Source organism: Micropterus salmoides, unplaced genomic scaffold (genome assembly GCF_014851395.1).
Source record: "Micropterus salmoides isolate LMB-PRFRI ecotype aquatic unplaced genomic scaffold, ASM1485139v1 Ms_hic_scaffold_4, whole genome shotgun sequence".
NCBI classification, from domain to species: domain Eukaryota; kingdom Metazoa; phylum Chordata; class Actinopteri; order Centrarchiformes; family Centrarchidae; genus Micropterus; species Micropterus salmoides.
The window spans coordinates 15,189,891-15,213,594 of record NW_024043372.1 but is presented as its reverse complement, the minus strand read 5'-3'; the positions used below and the strand labels follow the sequence as shown (position 1 = coordinate 15,213,594).

The window sequence follows — 23,704 nt, the reverse complement described above, 5'->3', positions numbered from 1 at the left end:
TTTTCACATGTCAAAACAAATAATTATTAGCTTTAATTATTTTATTAAAGTTGCTTTTGTTCACAATTGGTGTTGTACATTACTGAACCAAAACACAACAGAAATATGAATATATCTCAGTTCCATATGTACAGATGGAATAAACTGATACATTAAATACATTATTTCTTTATAACTTAGTGATGTAATGAAATCTCCTCACAAAGTGTTCATTTCCTTAGACACACATTTTTTGAGATGTTTTTACATTTGAGACCAAGATTGTGTCTCAGACTGAAGATTGAGGAGACGTAACTAATATAAATAACTGACCACTAGTATATCTAGCAATAGATAGATGTCAGGGCGGTTTTGTTTTTTGTTTTGTTTTTTGCATTCTGTGCACATGACAGTAGGATAGCTAAATGAAAGAAAAACAGTGGTACAGTATCATATAGCATGTGCAACCAGGATTTAAAGGAACTATTCCTGAAAGCTCTTGGCCACCAGTCATCAGCATGCATGTTTAGGCTGCAGTGACCCTTAATCTCCTTATCTTCACTGCTTTCCCCTCCTATTTGAATTGTATTCAACATTAAACAACTCCCCCAAAGCACAAAACACTACTGCCATTACTGCCACACACTACTGTCATTTTCATTCCAATTGGATTTGCTCAAATAGCCTATACTAGGGTCTTACAGTAGGTTGTTCTCCACTGGCATAATATCAGACAAACAGTGCAAGAAAGAGGAGGCTATAGCACAAGTGAGAGACAGAGTAAACAGAGACAGAGAGAAAAAAAACAACAATAAAAAGGCTTTTGCATTGCAGAGAATCAGTTACGTTCAAGTCTATAGATTGGCTATGGGGTGCGACTCTCCCTTTTAATATAAGCAGCACAATAATAAGCAGTCCAAGACAGAAGAACAATAAAATATGCTGCTGGAGAATGCTGGATGACACCATTGTCTCTGTCTCCTGTTGCTTGTTTGCCTTTTGAATTCCTCTGGGTGTGTGTGTTTTGTGTATGTATGTGTGTGTGTGTGCGTGTGTGTGGGTGGGTTGATGTGCCAATGCGTCTTTGTCCGTGTGACAGTGTAGGCAGTAGATGTGACATTCTGGGTTCAGTTGTTAGTTGTTAGTCATAATCCACCAGGAAGCTGAGGAAACACATATTGAGAGAGAGAGAGAGAGAGAGAGAGAGTTAGGTCACCACACACCAATCTACTGTATACCTCAGCGCAATTTATGATTCTTTAGGGAAATGTCAGGGTACATTTAAAAGTCATTCGTTTAATATATAATAAGGTCCAGTTTTTCCAAGAGACCAGCTAAACGTTTCCATCAGCAAAATGTGTAAATGATTTATGTAATTTGGGGATGGTGGCAAACAATTTAATTGCAGGAAAATCACAGCTTTATAGATACAGATCATAAGGTCAAAATGTTGTGTGCACACTATTCTGCTGTTCATCATCCAGCAAACACAACGCAGATACAAAGCAAATTCTTTTAAAGACTGTTTAACCTGGTGTCTTTTTTAGTCATAGAGTAGGACTCCCTTGTGCTGTGAACAGATTCTTAGTTGTAATCAAACAAAGTTTGACTAAATAAGCATTTCCTTGAATCACCTGGTTGCTAGTGCAAAGCTCCTTCTGGGAAAAATATGAAGGCAGTGTCCGGTGACTGTCAGTGGCACAGACAATAATAGTCGCTGCTAGGAGCAGCAGAATTTTGTGTTTCATTTATTTTTCTATTGATTCCAGAGTTGACTCCTTCCTGTGCTGCACTTTGGAAATTATCCTCCCTCTTCCTCCCAATCAGTGCCCTGGGGCTTCACTAGTATCCTCAGCAGCCCAACTCATCTGAATCTCAGAGCAAAGTAACCTACTAATGATGTCTCTCTGAGAAAAACTTGCAATGTCTCAATGCAAAGATGTAAGTTGTTCAATAAGAAGCAGCTTAACAGCTGCTTTACTGACAATACTGCACCAAGAAAAAAAACATTGAAACAGAGCATGCAAGCTCCCTCAATGCCATGACCTTCAGTAATGGTGAGTACAATCTCCTACTGGTCTCACATTTTCAAACAAGTTTCACTTTGTGGTTATGATTTCATGTTATTTTCAGTTTTGTCTGTTTAAATGTGTAATTTTCAGGCTTATTTGAATAAGTTTTTATTTTAAAAAGCTGTTTTAGCTTCTAGATTTATCATACACACACAAGTTGAATTACTGCAGTTATCCTCCAGAAGCACTTAAAGTGCAACACCTACTTCAGGTTCAGGTTGTTTTTCTTTTGCGTCCAATCTCTTTTCCAATATATTTTGTTTGTACTGCATGTTTACACGTGACCCATATCTGATTTGTTTGTTTACATAGGAACTGTTCTGTCTGAAACACTCAACTAACATACAGATGTGGAACTAAACAACCCCATACAGTAACCTAGCAACGAGCGCAACCCGTGCAGCCCACACAGCTAAACCACCATCTACAATGGACGCAAAGAGGCAGAGATAATAATTAATGCTATTGCTGTCTGAAGCATATTTAGAGGTCTGCAACAAATTAATCAAATGTCAAGATGAGAGAGAGGAGTCATGATTTTTAACCTGAGCTGGAGTGGCAGTGAGTCATGCTACTCTGCCATGTGTTGATCCTTCAAAGGAGTCAATGAAGAGAAAAATAAGATATGTGCTTCAGATGGAAGTCACAATGCCAAATATGTTGGGTTTGTTGGGTTTCTGTAAATAACATCCCAGAGTGTGGTCTAGACCTGCTCTTTTATGAAAAGTGCAATGAGATAACTGTTGTTGTGATTTGGCGCTATATAAATAAAATTGAATTGAAAATATAAGTTGTCCTGCTGGACGTATTTTCCCATGCAAATGTGTCTAAAAGAGGGCATGACAATATTTGATATTCTTTGTTTTTTTTCTTCCTGTTTATACCTTTATAATACACCCATATGTGTTTTGGGCCATGTAAGCAAAACATCAGAACCGGCTCAGTTCAACAGGCAGTGTTAACATAGCCCAGAATGTTTGAGAATATTCCCTCTTGGATAGTTATTTATTAAGAAACATCCAATATTTGTACAGTAAATGCCTGATTTGAAAATATTTTCTACCTTTAGGCTCAATAAACAAATTCTCAAAGTGAGTTATTGTCATGAGGCTTAAGAAGTCTGAATGAACCTCAGATTTCCACAGATGGGAGGTCCCCCCCCCATATTCATTAAACTCTCATATAAAGTGTATCACTACCATAGGCCTTATATTAACTGTGGGTTACCGGCTTTACCGGAGAAGAATGTGGCAAACAGTGGGTATAAATAAATGGGAGATTTACAGGGAAATATTTTAATGGGAGGACACTGAGGGTTGACAGGTATGCACATTACAGTGATAGCTAGCTAAATCCGCAGTGGTGGCCCATAAGTTAGAAAAGCGAGCTTGTGACCAGGAAGTTGCCGGTTCAATCCCCAGACCAGCAGGATAAAATCTGGGTGTAGAAAGTAAATCAAGCAGTCCTTGCCCTCCCTCATTTACCACCACAGTGCCCACAAGGCCCACAACTCAAACTGCTTCCAAGACTGAATGTGTAATGTGATCAGGGCCTTCCTGCAAAATAATAAATTAATAAATAAAGGTAAAAAAAATGCTAAAAACACTCCATGTACTCCAAGCATGACTTGACAGCTCCTGACTCCAGTCCACTAACCTTTAGAAATCTACGCCAATCAAACACAAGTAATCTGAACAACCTAATCCATGTATTACACAATTTTAGATCCCTTGGTACAGTTGGGGACCTATTTAAGTGCGACACACAACTAAAAAATAATGCTGATCGCTATTAGCTACCGTCATAGCGATGTATTACCGAATACGCCTGCAAGAGCCTTCCCACATTTAGCTGCCAAACGGAAAATCTACCCGCATTTGGCGGTTGGAGGGTGTTAATTTATAGCCCTGGCTGTAACATTAGGACATTAGGACAAATTCCATATTACACACTACTTCTAAGGAAGTTTTAAAAATGCAATGTGTTGAGAAGTGATAAAAGTCCTCTCAAAAAGGTATTTAAGTATGAATGCTTAAAAAAACACTTGAATATTAAGTGTTTTTATATACAATATTGTCCAAAATGCAATGCAAAGAGGAAATGAAGGACAGAGCCTGTCCTCCACAGAAAAACAACAATATAGGTCATTAAAGTCACACAAAATTACAACACATTGTGTTTATTTTTTCACCCAGGAGGCCGGCGTTTGGTTCCCATGTGAAACAAGATTGATTTCTTACGTAAGGTTACGTAAGTTATGTTGCAGTATTAGGTACGTTAGCTCAGTAGAGTTACCTAGCTATGTTAGCTACTTAGGCACTGACAGCCCACATAGCCCCTTACCCTAACCCTAATCTTCACAGGGGTGTGTGCCTAGTGATTGGATGCATGTTGACCGGTGAACCCTACAGCTACACACATAGTGTTCACCACGTTGTGTTGCTGCGGTTTCCACGTGTTTATGTCACGTGATTTCCAGGAAACAGAGTTTGAAATTGCCATTTTGGGAGGCATGGACACCACCGGTAGGGACACTGTTGCATTGTTGAAGGATACGCTCATATGACTCGTATTTGGAAGTTGGTTAAAACAAACTATGTTCTATGTTTAGGTTAGAGGACTTCTTGGAAGGACACAGAGCATACAGATGCAAAAAAAAGAAAAGTAAATAAATTTCAGATAGTGGTTAACAGCTCCAGAAAGATTCTGGCAAACACAGCAACAGCAAAAATGCATTAAATGTAAAACCAATGCACCATTTCCCATTAGTAACACTGTTAACCACATTAATTTACTACATGCAGCCGGTTTGACAGTTAGTACTGACATTTGAAAATTAGTACTGACGTATTCAGTATGGAATGGAGAAACAGCACATGTCATCCAGGCTACACTGGATGATTGGTAGGTAACTGATGGCGTGAGCAGATATAAATATTTTGCAGCATAGCCTAAGATGGCCAAAGATAGGCTGAATAGCAAGTCATTGGCCAATTTCAAAGCCATACAATGTGCGGTGAACATGAGCTTATCCCTGACATGGATACTTGTGGCAAACTCAGTATATCATTTTCAGTTCTACTATCTAGCCAGACGATTTTTCTAAATATATTATTTGCTGTTGACAGAGGCGAGAACCAGCACAGTATGACCACAAATGAGTCTGAAACAGCAAGGAAATGACAGATCACAGAGACAATGAGCAACTGAGGGAACAGGAAAGTACAAATTTCTCAGCACGCAAGAAGTTTGGGTCAAATGTGCCATCACTGTGCCAAAAACTGGTTGTGTGTCATATATGAACACACTAATAACAAAAACAAACAAGTCACAGTGTCTGTTCCTCAACACTTAACTAACGGACAAATATCAGGTTATTTTTCTGGACAGACATTCACACGTGAAGAAGCTAAAGGAAGTGACAAGACCCCACGTAAACACATGAAATTGTACACAACAATATAGGTCTGAAGGTAAATGTCACATCACTGTATACTACAAGGAGATCACACAGTTCACTACTACTATATACATATTTGAATGCACTCAGAGACTGACATATACAAACCTGGAAGCAACATAGTAGAAACTACTTCAGCATCCTCCAACATGTCAATGATGCAGCGCTGGAAATCTTTACTGCTGTTGGACTGCAGGTAGCTAGGTAAAAAGAGACAGATTAGAAGCAATCAGCGTTGAGCATCACCTATAGCAACAAAATGTCCATTATTGTTTTTGTTTAAATAGAGTTTTGTCACTGCATTTTAAAATGACTATTTTGAAGATGCAGATATTAGACAGTCAAAACTGACTTTGGACTATTAGTGAGTTGTTATACAAAGAGTAAATTATTTTGTTTTATACTAATACTATACTAATATATACATTATAATATATACGGTATAAATGTTCATACTTGTTATTAACATCTTTATTATTTAAATCACATTATCAACAGGTCTGTGCAAAATGTTCTGAATGATAGATTAGTATATTTATATTATATTATATTTATATTTATATATTTATTTATTGATATGTGTATAGCATAGATACCATTTTAAACCATTTAAGCAACATCCGTGTGTGTGTGTGTGTGTGAACTGAGAGGTGGGCCATCTGCTCATCTTCACTGGTTGGGAACATTTCCATCAAAATGTGAAGAGTTCCAAACAATCTGCCAATATCTGACACACAGAACACACAGACACACACAGACACACACACACACGCACACACCATACTGACCTCATCCAGGAGATGCGGTCTTGCCAGAACTCATACATTATGTAACACGACTTTCCCGGGAGCTTCTGAACGGACACACTGACAGCAGGATAGAAATGAAAAGTAGAGTGGGGCAAGAAGAGGATTCAAAGTGAAACAGAGTTTGCACTCAGCAAGGATGAATTACATGAAAAAGTTTGTATCTTTTGAGAGATGTCAGTTAGAAATATGCAGGGAGCAAAGCTTCCTGCACATCAGTACATTTCAATATAATAAATTTGTGAGAACTTCATTGATGATGAGATGCTAATTTTTTTTTTCATTCATATCCAGTTTACTCATGAACATTTTAGCACAATTTAGCCCCCGATTCAACATTGCCTCAGTATTCAAAAAGTTACCTCTGCAGCCAAGCCTGACACAATGTTTAATTGCATTCATTGCTTTGCCTGGAAACAAGCAAGACACTCACTGCAGATTGTCAGAGTGGGCTGAGGTGGCATCGACGTAGCCCTTCAGAACTTTCCGGAAGTTGTCCAGATCTTCTCCAGTCACCGACATTTGCCTCTGAACCAGCAGGATGTTCTGTTGGCAACGAGACAACAGACAGAGAGAGGAACAAGATAAGATAACGCATCAATCAACTGACTACCTAGAAAAGCAACATGTTCCTGTCTGTCTGTGCGTGTGTGCATATGTGTATGTGTGTGTGAGGAGGCATCAAACTCTTGTCACCCCCCCGAGGTCCAGGCGTGTGTGCAGATATTGTCAAGATGGATACTTTTGAAGCATTTGATGAGGATACCTTCCTAAGGGTACATATTTCGCTATCCTAACAACAGATGAGATATAAATAATCAAATGTTATGTCGCATGGTTGTTTGTCACTGTAGCTGAAAGCCTGAGTGGAAACAATCAGTAACACGTGGAAAGTAAGATGGAGGCACTAACTAATAAACCAAGTGAAATTTACGCACCTTTCTAAATTCTAAGCTGTGATTACATAACTGAATGCTGACACTCTACCAGCACTATAATAACTGTATTGCCATGATATCTCATCAGTGTCTTTTATATGGAGGACCGATCCTGACACAGGCAGAAATAAATACAGAAATAAATAAATGCTCAATAAATAAACAAGCATCCAATTAAATACACAAAAAAATAAAGTAAATAAATAAATGTAGGTAGTAATTAAATTATACAAGGAGACATAAATGTATATATTTTAATTACTGCCTTTACTTATTCACCTTTGTTATAATTACCTTATTTATTTATTCTCCGTTATAATCTTCAAATGTATTTATTAATTACTAATTTTTTTGATGTATTTATTTATGTGTGTTTTAATATTTTTGTCTGTTTTATTCCTCCTTTGTATTTTTTTACCTTATTTATTTTCACCCATGATATTTATTTCTGCCTGTCCTTTTTACATTTCTGTATGCATTTCTGCCTAATTATGCAAATGAGGAGGGGCTGTGTCTCAAGGGGTCAACTTCTGCCCATTGGTGGACCAGTCAGACAGGAGAGCTCTAGGCCTTCTCTGCCTGCAGACATCAACGAGCTGCTCTTTACACAGTCAGATGACTTCCTCCAGTGCGCTGAGGTGTTTAGCAACTCTGTTTGAAGACACTACCAGCCATGTCTTCCTTCTCTTTTCATGTGGACACTCTGACCTACAGAGTTTTCAATTAGCGACTTATACGTACACAGAACTGCAGGAAAGTGAGCTGTTTCTGAGAGCCACATCAGTTAGCCGCAGCTAAATTTGGAGTGCACTCCTATTTGAGTATTTACGGTAAATGCTCCCAAAATATTAAAACACACACATAAATAAATACATCAAAAAAATTAGTAATTAATAAATACATTTGAAGATTATAACGGAGAATAAATAAATAAGGTAATTATAACAAAGGTGAATAAGTAAAGGCAGTAATTAAAATATATACATTTATGTCTCCTTGTATAATTTAATTACTACCTACATTTATTTATTTACTTTATTTTTTTGTGTATTTAATTGGATGCTTATTTATTTATTGAGCATTTATTTATTTCTGTATTTATTTCTGTCTGTGTCAGGATCGGTCCTCCATACTTTCAGAGCAGTTTCTTTATGTAATATGATGACAGCAGCAGCAGCTGGTAGGCTGATCAACTAAATGTGCCATGAAAATATTCATAAAACTTGTGTCTCTCAACATGGACCTCCTGACCAAGGAAAAGGAACGACACTTAATAATAATAATAATAATATAAGTTGTTTTTTTTATATCGATCGATGTTACCAGTTAACGAGCAACATCTCTGGCAGCCATTCAGTGTCCTCAAGAAAACTGGTCTAGAACTAAGGTCCTCTGTCTGGCATGTGGTCTCCCCATGCACCGCGTCAACCTGCTGTCCTCTTTTCTTTCTCAACAATTCAGTGTTTTCAGTGTTCAGGGTTTTTTGGTTGTATGTCATGTTGTTTTTGTTCTGAAAGATTGTTTTCACCAGCTCAGGACAATGGAGGACGGAATTAAATTTATAATGCTCATAACATTTCAATATGACATTTAAAGACTGAATAAGCCACAGACCTCTCTGTGAAGACCTTGTTATGATTACTTTCCACCAAACAAAATGTACTTATTAAAACTGCAGTTTTTCAGTTTTCTGAAGAGCAAACTCAATTATATTTAGCTTAATTGTATCACCATGACAGAAACGTTACAGGTGGATACCTCAATACCTCAGCATATAAATTCTAAACAATCTGCATGACCATTCTCAACTAAAGGTGAAAATATGCAATTTGTAATTTGGGTTAAAAAAAGAAAAATTTAGATATTGTGATTAATACTGTGCATGGAAATACACAGTAAAAAGGGACAAGGATGTATCCATTGACATTGCTTGTATTTTTTTGTTGGTCACTCATAAGGATTATTTATTTAAATTTAGTTTGCTTTTTGCAGTGTTGCAGTATTGTTACTGCTGCATTACTGCTGCATTACTGTGCACGTCCTTATACCAAAACAAAATATATTACTGGTCCCCAAAACAACATATATAGCTATTGGAAAGAAAAGCTTGGTTAGGGGTAGGCAACAAAACTACTTGGTTAGGTTCACAACTTCCATCCACCTCCTTACGTGTACTTTCCCATCTCCACTTTCTCCCTATTTACTCTATTTCACCCGAATTCCTCTTTTGCTACCGTCATATGGCCACTAGAGCTCTCGGCCTACCAATAAACGTAAATCTACAGCAATGCATCATATTCTTTAAGATCCTAGTATTTTTTTTGGTGTTGCTGACCTGTAAGAACAACATATCTCTAAAGTCATCTTTTCAAGAGCTCAGAAAAACAGCCCTCCAAGGGGGGTTAAAATCTCACAAAGGGATACTTTATTAACTTTTTATCACAAACATTCAAAATCACCACATCAGGAGAAATGAAGGGTTTACATTTGTAATCTGAAAAGAAACTAGATACTGAACCTGTTAGATAAATGTAGTGGAGTAAAAAGTACAACATTTGCCTCTGATAGGAAGTGGAATAGAAAAACAGTTACTATAAATACTACATTTATTCATTTAGCTGACGCTTTTATCCAAAGCGACTTACAATTGCTATACATGTCAGAGGTCACACGCCTCTGGAGCAACTAGGGGTTAAGTGTCTTGCTCAGGGACACAGTGGTGGATGTCTCACGGTGGGAATTGAACCCAGATCTCCCACACCAAAGGCAAGCATCTTATCTATGCGAAATCACCACAACAACTACTACTACTAGACTACTGTGTACTTCACATTCTTTACAAATGTTCACCATGAGGCTGTTATAGATTGTCATAGCTGGAACGAGCTACAATGAGCCTACGTGTGCCCAAAACACAGACATTAGAATTGCTGGTACAGACGACTGTGCTATCATTTGGTTTGAGGAGGAAATGGGTGTGCTGCGTAACATTTAGAATGAGGACAGTGAACAAACTGGATGAGTAAAATGCATTTTCTAGAGAAAACGATTGCTGAGTGCAGCTGAAAAGAGTTGAAATAATATCTTGTCAGCTTTTTGGAACATACTATAACTACTGGCAGTGCACGCATTCAGAAAGAGTAAAAATAAGAGTAACTGGGGTAGAATCACAAGTTAAGCATGTAATTGGAAAGGAATTATGCTAGCAATAGTGAAATGTTTTGAATAAATTAATCTTTTTTAGACAGTGTCAGAGGTATTGAGTCAACTGTTTGTGCACTCCTTGTATTTTATGTAGAAATATGTTAAATTAATGTTAAATGAAAAAGAGCTGAGTTTAGTTTCTTTTCAAAACATTTTGTTGTTCATGATAATGAGCAATTATTCACTAAAGTGAGTCCTTTGTTTGTTTGGACTGCATGTCGCAATCAAGCCACTGGACAGTCTGCCAAAGAGAGAGGTATTCTGTGTAATAATTCTGCTGTGCAGTAGACTCAGGCAGAGAAGTGACACATTACAATACAAAGGTCTTACCATAAGCTCAACTTTGAGTGTTTGGTTGCTGTGAAATGCTGTCAGTAAAATTTTAGTTTGGTTTATATGGACAAAAAAATGTGACATGAGCCTTTCTGGAGTAGTTCCTGTCACATTGCTAACAGGTGCACTATGTTGCATGTCAGACAAACTCACAAAGGTTTTTGCGTTTCTCTGAGTAATGTTAAGTGTATATGCATAGTAAGCACATGTAGGTAGCTAACCTGCAATTTTGTATACATTGTTAATAAAAAAACACCCAGCGCATTTATTTATTAATCCCATTCAAATTAATCTGTTATTTATATTAGAGGTGACCCCGAAACAAGGATCATGTCATTTTGGAGGACTCAACCTCTGATTTTACATAGAACTACCAGTTTTCTCCCAATAAGTTAATATACAGCCTATTATAATATACATTTCAATGTTTAATGCTGTAAATAAACATGCAAAAAGAATAAAACTTTCAATAAATGTTTTTGAAGAGGTGAATAAATCCAAAATTGTAACCTTAACCCTGGGTCGTCAGTGCGCATGTGTAAGCTTAGCATGTATGCAGTGGCAGTGGAGGAACACTTGCTGAAGAGACAGAGCTCCAGCTTCACTGGTGTTGTGCCGAGTTGTCCGCAACTCGCGGGACTTTCGGATAATTTATCACCGTTGATGAACCACGCAAAGAATATTTTATCGTTTTTAAATAGCCGGCTACTTGAAATAGACCCGCAAGGAACTGTGACGTGCATGTAGTTGTCGGCAGCAGTAGTGCACGTAAAACTCTGCACAAGACCATTGTATGACAGGCGAGAGAGAGAGAGAGCGCCTCAGTTTAGCTGGAAATTTACAGTGTAAGTTGAATGAATAGAGACTGCAGCTCTGTAGCTTTTCGAGATTAAAGCGGAGGTACCGTGAGTAAACCCCCCCCACCCCCCCGGAATCACCGCGCCCCAAAAAAAACACATCTGATTCATTGACTATAGGCAGGACTTGACGATTCTGATTCGACTATGTAAATCCTTAGTCGGGGACAGCCTTAATTTATATTATATGTCAACTTTATTTCGCCAAAATGTTTATTAATGACTTGCGATGCATATTACCCGCTGTTCACAGGTCTAAACTGCCAAACCAAAGTTAGGGCATTAATAACAAACCACTGAAACTCTTGCTCCAGTCCATGTTGCCAAGCTGGTCAGCAACATGTAGCCTACAGCTGAATCGAAGCTGTTTACCGTCTTCTCGCTGCAGCAATGTGCAGTATGACAAAAATACGGTGTTCTTTGAAAATTAAACCACGTAAACCACCGTTCTGGTACAACCCCTAAATAAGATTTTGAACCTGAAAATGAGCATATTACCACCTCTTTAATATTTCTTTGTTACATTTAGAATTATTAGAAATTGTTTTGTTGTTTCTACATTCTATTAGATTGTCTTATTTGATAAGAAACACCTCTGGTTTGTCTGTAAGGGGTAGAAGCATTTCCTTTTTTTTTTAAAGGTTCAGTGCAGGTACAGCCCCCCAGCCCCCAATGTTCTTATGTTCTCTTGAAAGGTTTTTGTTGTATGTCAATGGCTAAGCAACATGAATGTCAAATGTCAACTTAAAATTTTACTACTGCTTTTTTTTTTTTACACTTGGTTTAATTACTACCCTGTGTGTGGCAGCCTGTGGTACAACCCATAGACCACAGAAGTAATCAGTAACAAATGATTCTACGTCAATGGTGAAAAGTGCTCGATAAAAGCTACCTGCCTAAAACAAAATGTTTACTGAGTGCTTCTTTACTCAGGTGAGTATTACAGGGAAATGTTTTGTATAAGTGCTGACTTACAGACTTGTACGTGCTGGCCAGTGTGTCCTCTTTCAGTGGCTCCAACTTGGGACCCTGAAACAAGAAGGTAATAAATGAGAAGAAGCTCTTGGCTCATTTCATTTTTCATTTTCGAAATAAGTAGCCAACATCACCTCATGATACCAACACAGAATGATAAAAGTACAGACTACTGATGGCTTGAGCACATTTACACATGGTCATTTGCACCCTGTGGGCAAATAGCACCTATTTGCAGGCTGCAGGCAAAATGCTCTTTTGCTCTGTTGGTATATTATATCTGATATTTTTATGTGTGTGGTTTAACATTTTCAAAGGCCTTTGTGAAAGACAAATTCCCTACAGGGCTATAAAGGTTACATCCATTAATTCAATAATGCCATTGTGTTAAAAATGAGCAGATGGTGAGATAAAGTCAGTCAAAGCCACACTACCAAGAGTAGATTAAAATTGTACTGCAAAAACAAATCGAAAATTCACCACACATTATTTTTTGTAACCCTCTGATATATACAGTATGTATTCTATAAATATATGATATTATGAATAATGAAATACAGACGTTTAGTAACACAGAATGAGCTTTCTCACTTAAAGGTTACAGTTCTTGTGTGCATGTGTGTACACAGGGAACATAACCTTTGAGGCAGACAAGGCAAACTCATTCTATTGCATTTAAGAGAGCAGAGAAAGGAAGCCAGATGGACAGAACGTGTGTGTGATGGTGGTGGAGTTGAGGTGTGGGGATGGATATTGCACTCAGAACATCCTGCAGGTTATGAATTGCTTTGATATTGCACTCTGAGTCTCTCTGGGTTGGCAAAAATCGAGGACTAGAGAGAGAAAAATGCTTCGAGAGAGACTGAAAGGATGGGAAAAATGAACATCAAAAGATGGGAATAACAGGAGTTAATAAAGAAAAGAACAGACAGAGAGAAAATGAGATGGCGCAGAAGCTGGGGCAGGAGAGCGTGAAAGAGACTATGAGATGTGGTAGTGAGAATAGGTCATAGGATACAGAATGAGAGGTAGAGAGGTGACTTCGTGTTTGATAGACACACAGATCTGCAGAAGAAGCGTAATTTTTTACATGCTGTGAGTGCACCCATTGTTATTTTTGATCATCACAAACACACACCATTATGCTGTCAGTTCAAAGTTGAATAGACGTGTACAATATATAACATGATACACAGCTTATAAGACTGAAAACACGCAATAGGTCTGTCGTTTTACATCGCAGCTAAAACCATTCAACCATGCCACACACTGTATTAACATTTGTATTAATCGGAATGTTAAGCATTAATTTTATCTATGGGACATCACCAGGAGTGTCAAAATATTTACTCATATTTGCTTAACCTTTCAGATCCTGTTTGTTCATGAAGACAGAGCTGTTTCATACCTGACACTCCAGTTTATCCAGCAGTTGCTGCAGCCTGTTGATTTGAGAGCACCAGTTTTCTCCATCTTCCATGCTCACACCTGGAGACAACATGATACTAAATCATCAGAATGACCAAAGAAATGTAAATCTGTGTCCCAGTTCCATTGTGAAACACAGCTGAGAGTTTCCTTTCTGTGTTAATTCATTTGATTGATGACAGGAGACCCCATTCAGTCATGTTCAATGGTGTTAGTGATGGTTTCCATCAGCAGATAAGGGCAAAAACAGAAGTTGTTTCATGCCCTGTGTAAAAAAGCTTCCTTGTCGACATGGTAAAGAAATATCTTACATATATCAATTCCCACTTTGAAAAATCTAAAGAATTGTCTCTTAAAAATGTCAATATGATCTCTGTGGTTGAAATAGTCCCCAGAGAAAGCTTCCGGCCGGCTCTAATTATGCACAATACTAGTGATGACAGTGATGAGAATCATCCATGTGTACGCCACTGAACACGATTCCCCCAGTGGCTAACAAAAAGTGCATCTTAGTATAGATGTGCTTTGCTGGGAATGTTAAACTAATTATTATAATGTTTGAAATGTTCATTTATGGTATTGTGGAATTTGCCCCAGTATGCAGGCTTGGACGTAATGCTGCATGTATTTACAGGTCAAGGACATTATATAGAACAGAAAGCTAGCGTGGGTTGTTGTTCAGAGTATGCGGCTCTGGTTTTGTGTACCTGCTGTCGGGCTGCTATATGCAAGATTTGATTTGCTGTATAGAAATAAGGTCTCCATCTACAAATGAATGTAAAACCAGGGGCTTTAAAAACACATAAATGAGACACACCGTTGCACTGGGTGACATGTTTCTGGGTTATGATGAAAATGTGTATATTATTTTGATTCAGTCCTACTTAAACTATCCTACTGCCATAAATTGACACTAGAAAACAGTCTGCAGGAAATGACTATTTGCCCTTTAGAGAAATGTATCCATCTAAAAAAAACTATATATTTGTGCTCCGTGTTTAAAGATTACATGTTTAGCAGGAACCAATGGGCTTGGGATTTAGAGCTGCAAACAGAGGAGGGAAGTGAGAAATATTGACAGATTGAATCATTAGATTTTGGGTTTTGGTCTTTTGATATTGGAAATAAATAAAGCAAGAATATCAACAACTTTATCTTTTAAGCACTCATCATAATGTAAACATGCTAAACATGCTTCTTAAATCAACAGAAATTTTTGTTTAATGGGGAGTGCTGAGGATAAAAATGATCACCAGCTATCTCCTTTAGCAGTTTTATAATATGGTAATATGATGTTCCACTTACCGGTGGTCAGGATGCCAGAGCAGGGATCTGATGGGGACATGCACAGGTTATTATGGACTCTGCGACCACACCGCCTGCCATTTCTCTGTAGTGCTGTCAGCTCCGGTGCCTTTACCTCTCTCCTGCCATGACAGTGGTGGGAACCCAGGGAAACAAACATCAGAGAGAAAGACAGCAACTGTCAGAGGGGTTTGAGAAAAAAATAGAACAGAAATTGAATATATGGCAGACAGAGGTAGTCACCAGTGGAATAAAACTAAGGAGAAAAGAGAGAAGATACAGAGAAAGAGCGCAAGAGATTGACAGAGGGAAGCAAGGAGAAGGGTAAGGAAGGATGCATTAAAGGTAAATTGTAACTTTTCTGCATTAAAATGTCTATAAAATAAATAGACCTATAGTTACTTGAGGTTTGTACTTGTAAACCCAGAGATTTCTGTAACTTTCATCAAGGTAGCATTTCATTTGGTCACCTGTCAATGGCGTTGTATCTCCCTTACGCATGCTTCAGTGTTGTGGTTGTCTGCCAGAAGCTGCCATAAAGCCACATTTTTACAGTACATGTTTTAGATCTTGGTTGATTTTAACTATAGATTTTAACTGGAAGAAGCATTTTTGGAAGTCAGGATCTTAAGTTATCAGAGAAACAAGCTCAACAAGCTTTAGCAGCAGCTATGGCTCACAGCGTTCAGTGTCCACCAAACAGCATCAGAGAAACACTTATTGTTTGTGTGAAGCTGCTTTATTCAGTGTTTTTGAACACTGAAGGAATCCTAACCGGGAGAAGCTGACTGCAATGAATGCAATGGTGGTGAAGACAACAACCCCCATGATCCCATGCTATTTCACAATGTCATCAAACTATGTGTTTTATTGTTCTGATGTTTGAGATACAGAAAACTGCATATTGTGCATTTAACAACTGATTTAAATCAGAAATTGAGATAATGCCTGAGAGAGAGAGAGTGAGAGAGAGAGAGAGAGAGAGAGAGAGAGAGCAGTCAGTGGTGCAGGGACACAAGAAGACAAACAGCAAGTGTCCAGAATAGAGGTGAAAACGCAAAGGGTCAGATAGACAACATTGCTTATTAACCCACAGGCTGGGTGTTGTTAAGGAGGATGGACCCTTGCATTTACATCTCAAACATTCACACAAGCCCACACACACACGTTTGTTCCTCTATCACACACACACACATACACACACAGCTCTGTCGTAGAAGGAAAAGTGTCTGTAAATGCAGGGTGTCAAGGACAGGACGTCATGCACTCTGTGTGGTTATGAGAGGGTGACACTTGAGACACACACTCGTATCTCACACTACGTGTGTGTGTGCATACTTTGATTTCACTTGTGTGTGCGCCTCTCTGTCTCTGTGTCTATATGCCCGTGCACATGTGTTTTGTCTTGTTAGTGTGTGCCTCTTTCTCCCTTCTTTTGTTGTGTCTTTAAATGTGCATGCTGTTATGTGTGTTTGTGTGTGTGTGTTTGTGTGTACGCAGCATCATGCTGACAGCGCAGAGGGAGCACATTTCTAGGAGGTTCTCATGCTGAGAACAGCCTGGAGCCCAAAGGCCACTGCAACAGACATAAATCCACTGCTGGGAACCAGAGAGAGAGGAATAAGCTATTTGTTGCCAATTCAATATGTCTCTAATTCTGCCCCTCCCAACACTCACACATTCCCTCTTTCTCTTTACAAAATCTATACCTGTTTGAACAATATTAAAAGAGTTATTTGTGGCCAAAAAGCTCCTCATTGTGTCCTTTTGTACGCCCCCTCCCTCCTTTTTTTCTGCACCATTCTGTCATTCATCTACTTTTTGTATTCATCTTTCTTTGCTTTCTCTTTCTCCATGACTCACATGCTCTGTATTTCAATGCCACCCTTATTATCCTTTCTACTTCTGCCCCCCCCTCTGCCTCCTCCAGTCCCCTCTCAATAATTCACCTTGGCTATAACCACTCCATTATTTCCAATAATACCAGTGTGGCACCCAGAGGGGAGAGAGGAGAGCTCTGCTGAGCCCTAACATGCAGCGCAATAGACAGCCCCAGCTGTAAGGTGTGCTACCAAATTGGGTGGCCACGAAGCATGTGGTAAGTATCCTTGTTATTTAAAATGTCAGTGAGTTGAAAGTGTGTGTCAAGATATTGACTTGTGGTGAGATAGATTTCATTAAACGGATTTGATGGATTGTTTCTTTGAGCATCCTGTGCATTGACTTTCTTTAATAAGTGATGCATCAAAGAAGTGCAGGAGCCTGTACCGAGAACTTTGATGAACTACAATGTATAGAAAAAACTACAAAGTAAAGGTTTATCATCAGTTGATACCATTCTACACAGGGACTCAAACACAGTGGTTTCGCAATATAGATCTGTTTTTTATGAGCTACATTTACATTTACTTAAAGCAATATGGTCTTTGACAGAAAGATGGAATTTTAAGCAGTCTGCCTTTTAGTGAGGCAACTGAATAACTGAGAAAGTAGCAGAGCTAAAGCTTTGTGCTGAAAGGCAAAACTGCATCTAAGGTTGTTGAATGCTGAATGCTGCTTGAACAATGCTAACCTCACTGACAACATTTTAATTTTTAATAGCATAGAGGTGGTTCTGAAAATGTATTATGGGACTGCTTTTCTGTTGCAATTTTGAGATTGTAGTGTAGAAGAATAAAGTACAGTAAAGTAAAGCTATGGATGAAAAATACGCATCATATGGTGATCCATACAACTAATTGACAGCTCTCTCCATCAGTCCTCAGACATCAGCATGAACCTTCCAAAACCTCATCTAACACACCATTCACTGGGGTTCTTTGGTCTTCCCCTCCTAATTTCTACCTGCAAAAAAACATGTCTCCCAGGCCAGTAAGGAATATTAAAATGTAATATAGAGCAGTACCATACAGCAATGTGCACGACCTGGTACAGGAAATGTCACTCCAGTTTGCGTGGTGTTCTTCACCTGCATTGCCCTTGATTAACTTCTAAAAAAGTCTCGAGAAAGTTAAAATTTTAAAAGTAAAATTACCTAAGATGACAATTTTGGTTGTTTTGAAATGCACTGACAAACAGGAAGTTGCAACAACCCATATGAACTTTTTCTGGTCTGCTTAACCATCCCCTATGGGTAATGTAAGATTAAGTGTGGGCTTATAATTTACCATTATTGTTGAGGTGTGTTTAAGCTAAGGCACCTAAAACACTTGGTTATGTTATAGAGATACCATGTTAATGATGAAGGTTATAGTAAGGTCACCATGGTTAAAGGAAACCCGAGTTAACTGTTTTTGTTATAATATAAGAACATCATACTACTTCCTGCTTTGGCACTGAATGTAAACAGAGGCCCTATTTTGTTCAGATACATGATTGTAACCGAGCCCTGCCAGCCAATCAGAAAGCCAGCAGGGGGCTGATTGTTGTATAAAAGTATAAAAATAGTGTCTTGAAACACACAGTGTCATATTGCAGTACTAACGGGGCAGGGCTGCTCTGCTCTTCCACTGCCTCCATGGCACACTGCAGTGACCTCTGTAGAGAAAGTAGCTGGCTGGACGTCTCTCTTAGCATGAACCTGGTGACAAACTGGCCCAACACACTGGAACCCTGGTACTCCTGAGACAGAAAGAGAGGTTAAAGGACCAAACGAAGCAACAAGAAAGTACGAGCATCTCAGAGACAAGACAGACCACAGACATGCAAAGAGAGATGATTTGATAAGGTCTCCAAAACAACTACAGGCGCTTATGAAATGTGTGACAGCTGCAATTAAATGGGCTAATTAATTCTCTGAACACATACATTATTCAGTGGCGCATATCCAAATTCCAAGGTGGAACAACTTTAATAGGAGACATAATTATTGCTAGAGTCCCCAAACACAAACGTGATTACACATTCTCAAAGGACTCTTATTCAAACGATGTGCTAATGAAGTAACGGTGCAGTAGCTCTTTGTCAAAACCTATAGTGACAAGTAGCCTCTACTGAAAATGCATCATGGGATTAGCGGTCCAGAGTACTCCGTGAAAGACCACAGCTGCTAACTGGCGATTTCACAATCCTCTATGGATATCCCCACTTTTTAATGCAGCTTTAAAGAAGAGCCAGAACAGAGGAGCAAGGTGATCTAATTAAGACAGGATGCATACTTATTCAGTACACATCTCCTCTTCTCATTGAACAAGCATGGCTGTTGCTATTCTATTACAATTTAAATCCCAGATTCAAGGTTGTTATCTCAAAAAGTCCTGAGGCGATTTTAAAATATCTCGTCAACTGCAATTAAATAATGTATTCACTAGGGAGAAAAATGTCAGGCTGTGCAAAATGGTTGCACATTAATATCTGGGGTTTTTTGTGAAACATTTGGAATATTAAGTGAATAGTTTCCTGGAGCAATTACATGATTCAGAATCATAGATTCTCAAAATAGAGCCGACAAGTATCTCCAACCTGCATTAGCAAAAACCACAGAGAAAACATCTTAATATATATCTCACACTCTGGATCAACTGTGACAGACGTGCTTTATCCTACTAACTGAAGACTAATCATATGAATCATAAAGAAATACTTTGACATTTTGGGAAATGCGCTAATCTGTTTTCTTGTTGAGTGCTAGATGAGAAGATTGATACCACTGCCGTAACTGTGGCTCTACAGTGAATATGAGGCTACCACCAACAGCCTGTTAGCTTAACTTAGCACAAAGACATATTATATCTCCTATATAGACGGGATTTAACCAACAAGATAGATAAAGAGTGAACTTTAGAGGGTTGGTTTTGATATCAATGGACAAAGCGAGGCTAGATGTTCCCCGCTGTTCCCAGTCTTTGTGCAATGGTAAGCTAACCGTCTCTTGGCTGTAGCTTCATATGTAGGGCTACTGAACAGAGTGGCGTCAATCTACTCATGTAGGATATCTCTCTGCAAGAAAGTGAAAAAAAACATATTCTCACAGTGTCAGACTATTCCTTTAAAACCAAGCATACTGTACTACAATGGTAAGTAATGGAAATGTGTGTGGCTGAAGTGTTTTTCATTCCTCTTTTGTTAACGCATCAGTTTTGGGAGACTTGGTGCAGCATTGGCTCCATCTGTGCATGACAGCGTTTCCTCTCAGCACTAAACTAAGCTAACTAACTAACCCCCCCCCCCCCCCCCCACACACACACCACCACACACACACACACACACACAAACACAGTGTGTGTGTGTGTGCATTCAAACAAAATTCAAGCTTCTGCAGTACAAAATGAGTTTTGTACTACAGAAGCTTGAATTAAGGCAAACTCACATACAACTAAACTTACCTCTTTAGTTTTATCCATTGCCTTTAAAATGGCAACATTCAGGCTCTCCAGAGCTGAAAGTACATTGAGATACTCCCCCAGGTGCTGAGAAAAATAGTCTAATTGGAAATAGGAAACAAAATGTCAAAGTCCTTGCAATGTCAGAACAGTGAAAAGTTTATTTTGAGTCCTAAAAGTTTATGTTGCCATGACAGATTCTAATTAAAATAAGAACACACAAGGGCATTGAAAATATCTTAGAAATCGGGGAAAACATATATGTTAATTTTAATAACAAGCTGAGTTAGAACATTTGATGTTCACATGCCTACACCTCAATAACACTCAATCCTCACCATGTCATGACATTGAATGGCCTACTGTGTGTACTGTCTTTAAATCAGTTTAAAACAGTTTCATTCCCACCTGTTTACAGATGGTGACAGGAGCTGTACGGATTAATTTGATACCAGATATATCCAAATAATGAATAAACTCCTACACACGCTCATATTTATGTCGCAAATGATGGAGTTCACAGCACGCATAAACCATTTATTTAAATTAATCAAAGTAAAAGGAAGGTTAAGGATGCGTGGGGAAAGTTCTTGTTCTCTAAACATTTTGTAATACCAGAAAAGTACAGCAGAGAAAGACTGTGCCTTAGTTCTTAATTAAAAACCTTTTACTTTAAACAAAGAGTGGCCTCGATATGACACACAGCGGCAAGGTTAATGGATCAGCAGCGCCTTTTACACTTTCAATTCAATTCAGTTATCCACCTGAATTCACTTCAAATCTCACATAACCAGAGGATTCTGTCATGGAAAACAATCAACTTCTCTTGACGTCAGATGGAAAAGATGCCATTCCCATTCAATAAATTATGCAGAAGAGTTATTCTGGGTACTACTTGTATTTACAAGTCTCTGCCCTATTTCTTCACTTTATTTAGGCCATCTGACACACACATGCATTTTTAAAATGATTTTAAAAAAATAGGTCAATGGATCTGTGCCAGGTTTTCTTTTCATATTTACACAAAGTTATACAAAGTCAGTTTTGCAGGTGTATGGTGGTGTTATTATGGGTTGCAGGGTGTTATAATGTTAATTCACCAAAAAAGAAATCTAAAGAATAGACACAATTTAAAGGGATCCTTTGGAAAATCTGCTTTTTTGCTCAGTTGTGGAGAGTTGAGAGGAGTTATACAACTGTCATGTCAGTACGGTAAATGTGAAGCTACCACCAGCTGCAGAGGGTTAGCTTAGCACAAATGGGGAAGCAGCTGCCTGGCTCTGTCCAAAGGTAACAGAATCTTTCACTAGCATTCTAGCATAAAACTCACAAACTAACATATTATTTTACATATTTAACATGTTTTAATCAAAAAAGGAAACTTAAGCTGTTTGCATCTGTTTGCATCATCACGTTAAGCTAAGCTAAGCTAAGCTAACCGTCTCCAGTCAGCAGCTTCATATTTCATAGACAGATAGAAGAGTGGTATTAATCTTCTCATTTAACTCGCAAGAAAGTGAATAAAGGTATTTCCGAAATGTTAAACTATTGTTTTCAAGGTTTTCTGTGCTTGACATCAATATGGATGCACAAATAAGACAACAACCACTGATGTTGGTGGATGAAGAAAAGAGAGTAGTTTTACAGAAATGACTGTAATGTGAACCATTAAATCAGACAAAGCACTTTTCCACCAACCTGATAGCTTGTCAGTGTCCAGATTGCTGCAGGGCAGAACGCAAGAAGGGGTAATGGGGACAATGTTTTGAAAGTTAATTAGGGAAATTCAAAGTCATGCTGCTCTTTATTTCTACTAACGTTAGATAAATTGTGTGTTTAGACCAACACATTCTCCCTCCTAACTCATCACCTACGTAATATTGCGAAAATCAGGAACATCCTGTCTAAAAATGATGCAGAAAAACTAGTCCATGCATTTGTTACTTCTAAGCTGGATTACTGCAATTCCTTATTATCAGGCTGCTCGAAAAAGTCCATTAAGACTCTTCAGATGATCCAGAATGCTGCAGCACGTGTTCTGACAGGAACCAGGAAAAGAGATCACATTTCTCCTGTTTTAGCTTCCTGCATTGGCCTCCAGTAAAATCCAGAATAGAATTTAAAATCATTCTTCTTACCTACAACGCTCTTAATGGTCAGGCACCATCTTATCTTAAAGAGCTCATAGTGCCTTACTGCCAAACCAGAGCACTGCGCTCCCAGAATGCAGGGTTACTTGTGGTTCCTAGAGTCTCCAAAAGTAGACTAGGAGCCAGATCGTTCTGCTATCAAGCTCCTCTCCTGTGGAACCAGGTTCCAGTTTGGGTTCAGGAGGCATACACCATCTCCACATTTAAGAGTAGGCTTAAGACTTTCCTCTTTGATAAAGCTTATAGTTAGGGCTGGCTCAGGTGAGTCCTGAACCATCCCTTAGTTATGCTGCTATAGGCCTAGACTGCCGGGGGATTTCCCATGATGCACTGAGCTCCTCTCTCCTCTACTTTTTCTCCCTCTCTACGCAACCTCATGCCATTAATGCATGTTACTAACACATCTTCTCCCCTTTCCGGTAGTCTTGTGCTTTCTCGTCCCGCTCCTCTCTCCTCCTATCACGTCCTGCAGGTGTTTCTGGTTCTGGAGCTGTGGAGTCTGGATCTGTGGTTGCGAGTCACCTGCTGCCCCCGTGTTCCTGCTCGACACCCTCTGCTACAACAACTATTGTTACTAGTCCTATTGTTATTATAATCATTAACATTACGATTATTATCAACAACACTACTATAAATATCTGTACCATTTTTCATTTAGTCTATAGCAGCATCACCTTTACTGTCTGTACCTCTGTGTGTATATTGTGTAGGCTGCCTCCCTCCCCTCTCTCCCTCCTTCCATCCCTCTCTTTCTTTCTCTCTGTTCCTCTCTCTCTCTCTCTCTCTCTCTCGCTCCTTCACCCCCAACCGGTCGAGGCAGATGGCCACCCACCCTGAGCCATGGTTCTGCTCAAGGTTTCTGCCTCTTAAAAGGAA

The 23,704-nt window shown here is 38.7% G+C and overlaps 1 protein-coding gene across 1 annotated transcript in view; it reads right to left on the bottom strand.

Moving 5' to 3' along the window:
• Window positions 1-23,704, bottom strand: part of necab3 (N-terminal EF-hand calcium binding protein 3) — a 47,874-nt gene continuing 24,170 nt past the window's right edge. The window contains exons 4-13 of the mRNA XM_038697377.1: window positions 22,377-22,402; window positions 20,682-20,779; window positions 18,842-18,978; window positions 15,358-15,479; window positions 14,033-14,112; window positions 12,625-12,678; window positions 6,751-6,863; window positions 6,300-6,377; window positions 5,620-5,711; window positions 1-1,142 (exon numbers count right to left, since the gene is read on the bottom strand). Coding sequence (XP_038553305.1) covers window positions 1,114-1,142; window positions 5,620-5,711; window positions 6,300-6,377; window positions 6,751-6,863; window positions 12,625-12,678; window positions 14,033-14,112; window positions 15,358-15,479; window positions 18,842-18,978; window positions 20,682-20,779; window positions 22,377-22,402 — 829 coding nt within the window. The 3' untranslated portion in view covers window positions 1-1,113. The remainder of the gene's footprint in view (window positions 1,143-5,619; window positions 5,712-6,299; window positions 6,378-6,750; window positions 6,864-12,624; window positions 12,679-14,032; window positions 14,113-15,357; window positions 15,480-18,841; window positions 18,979-20,681; window positions 20,780-22,376; window positions 22,403-23,704) is intronic.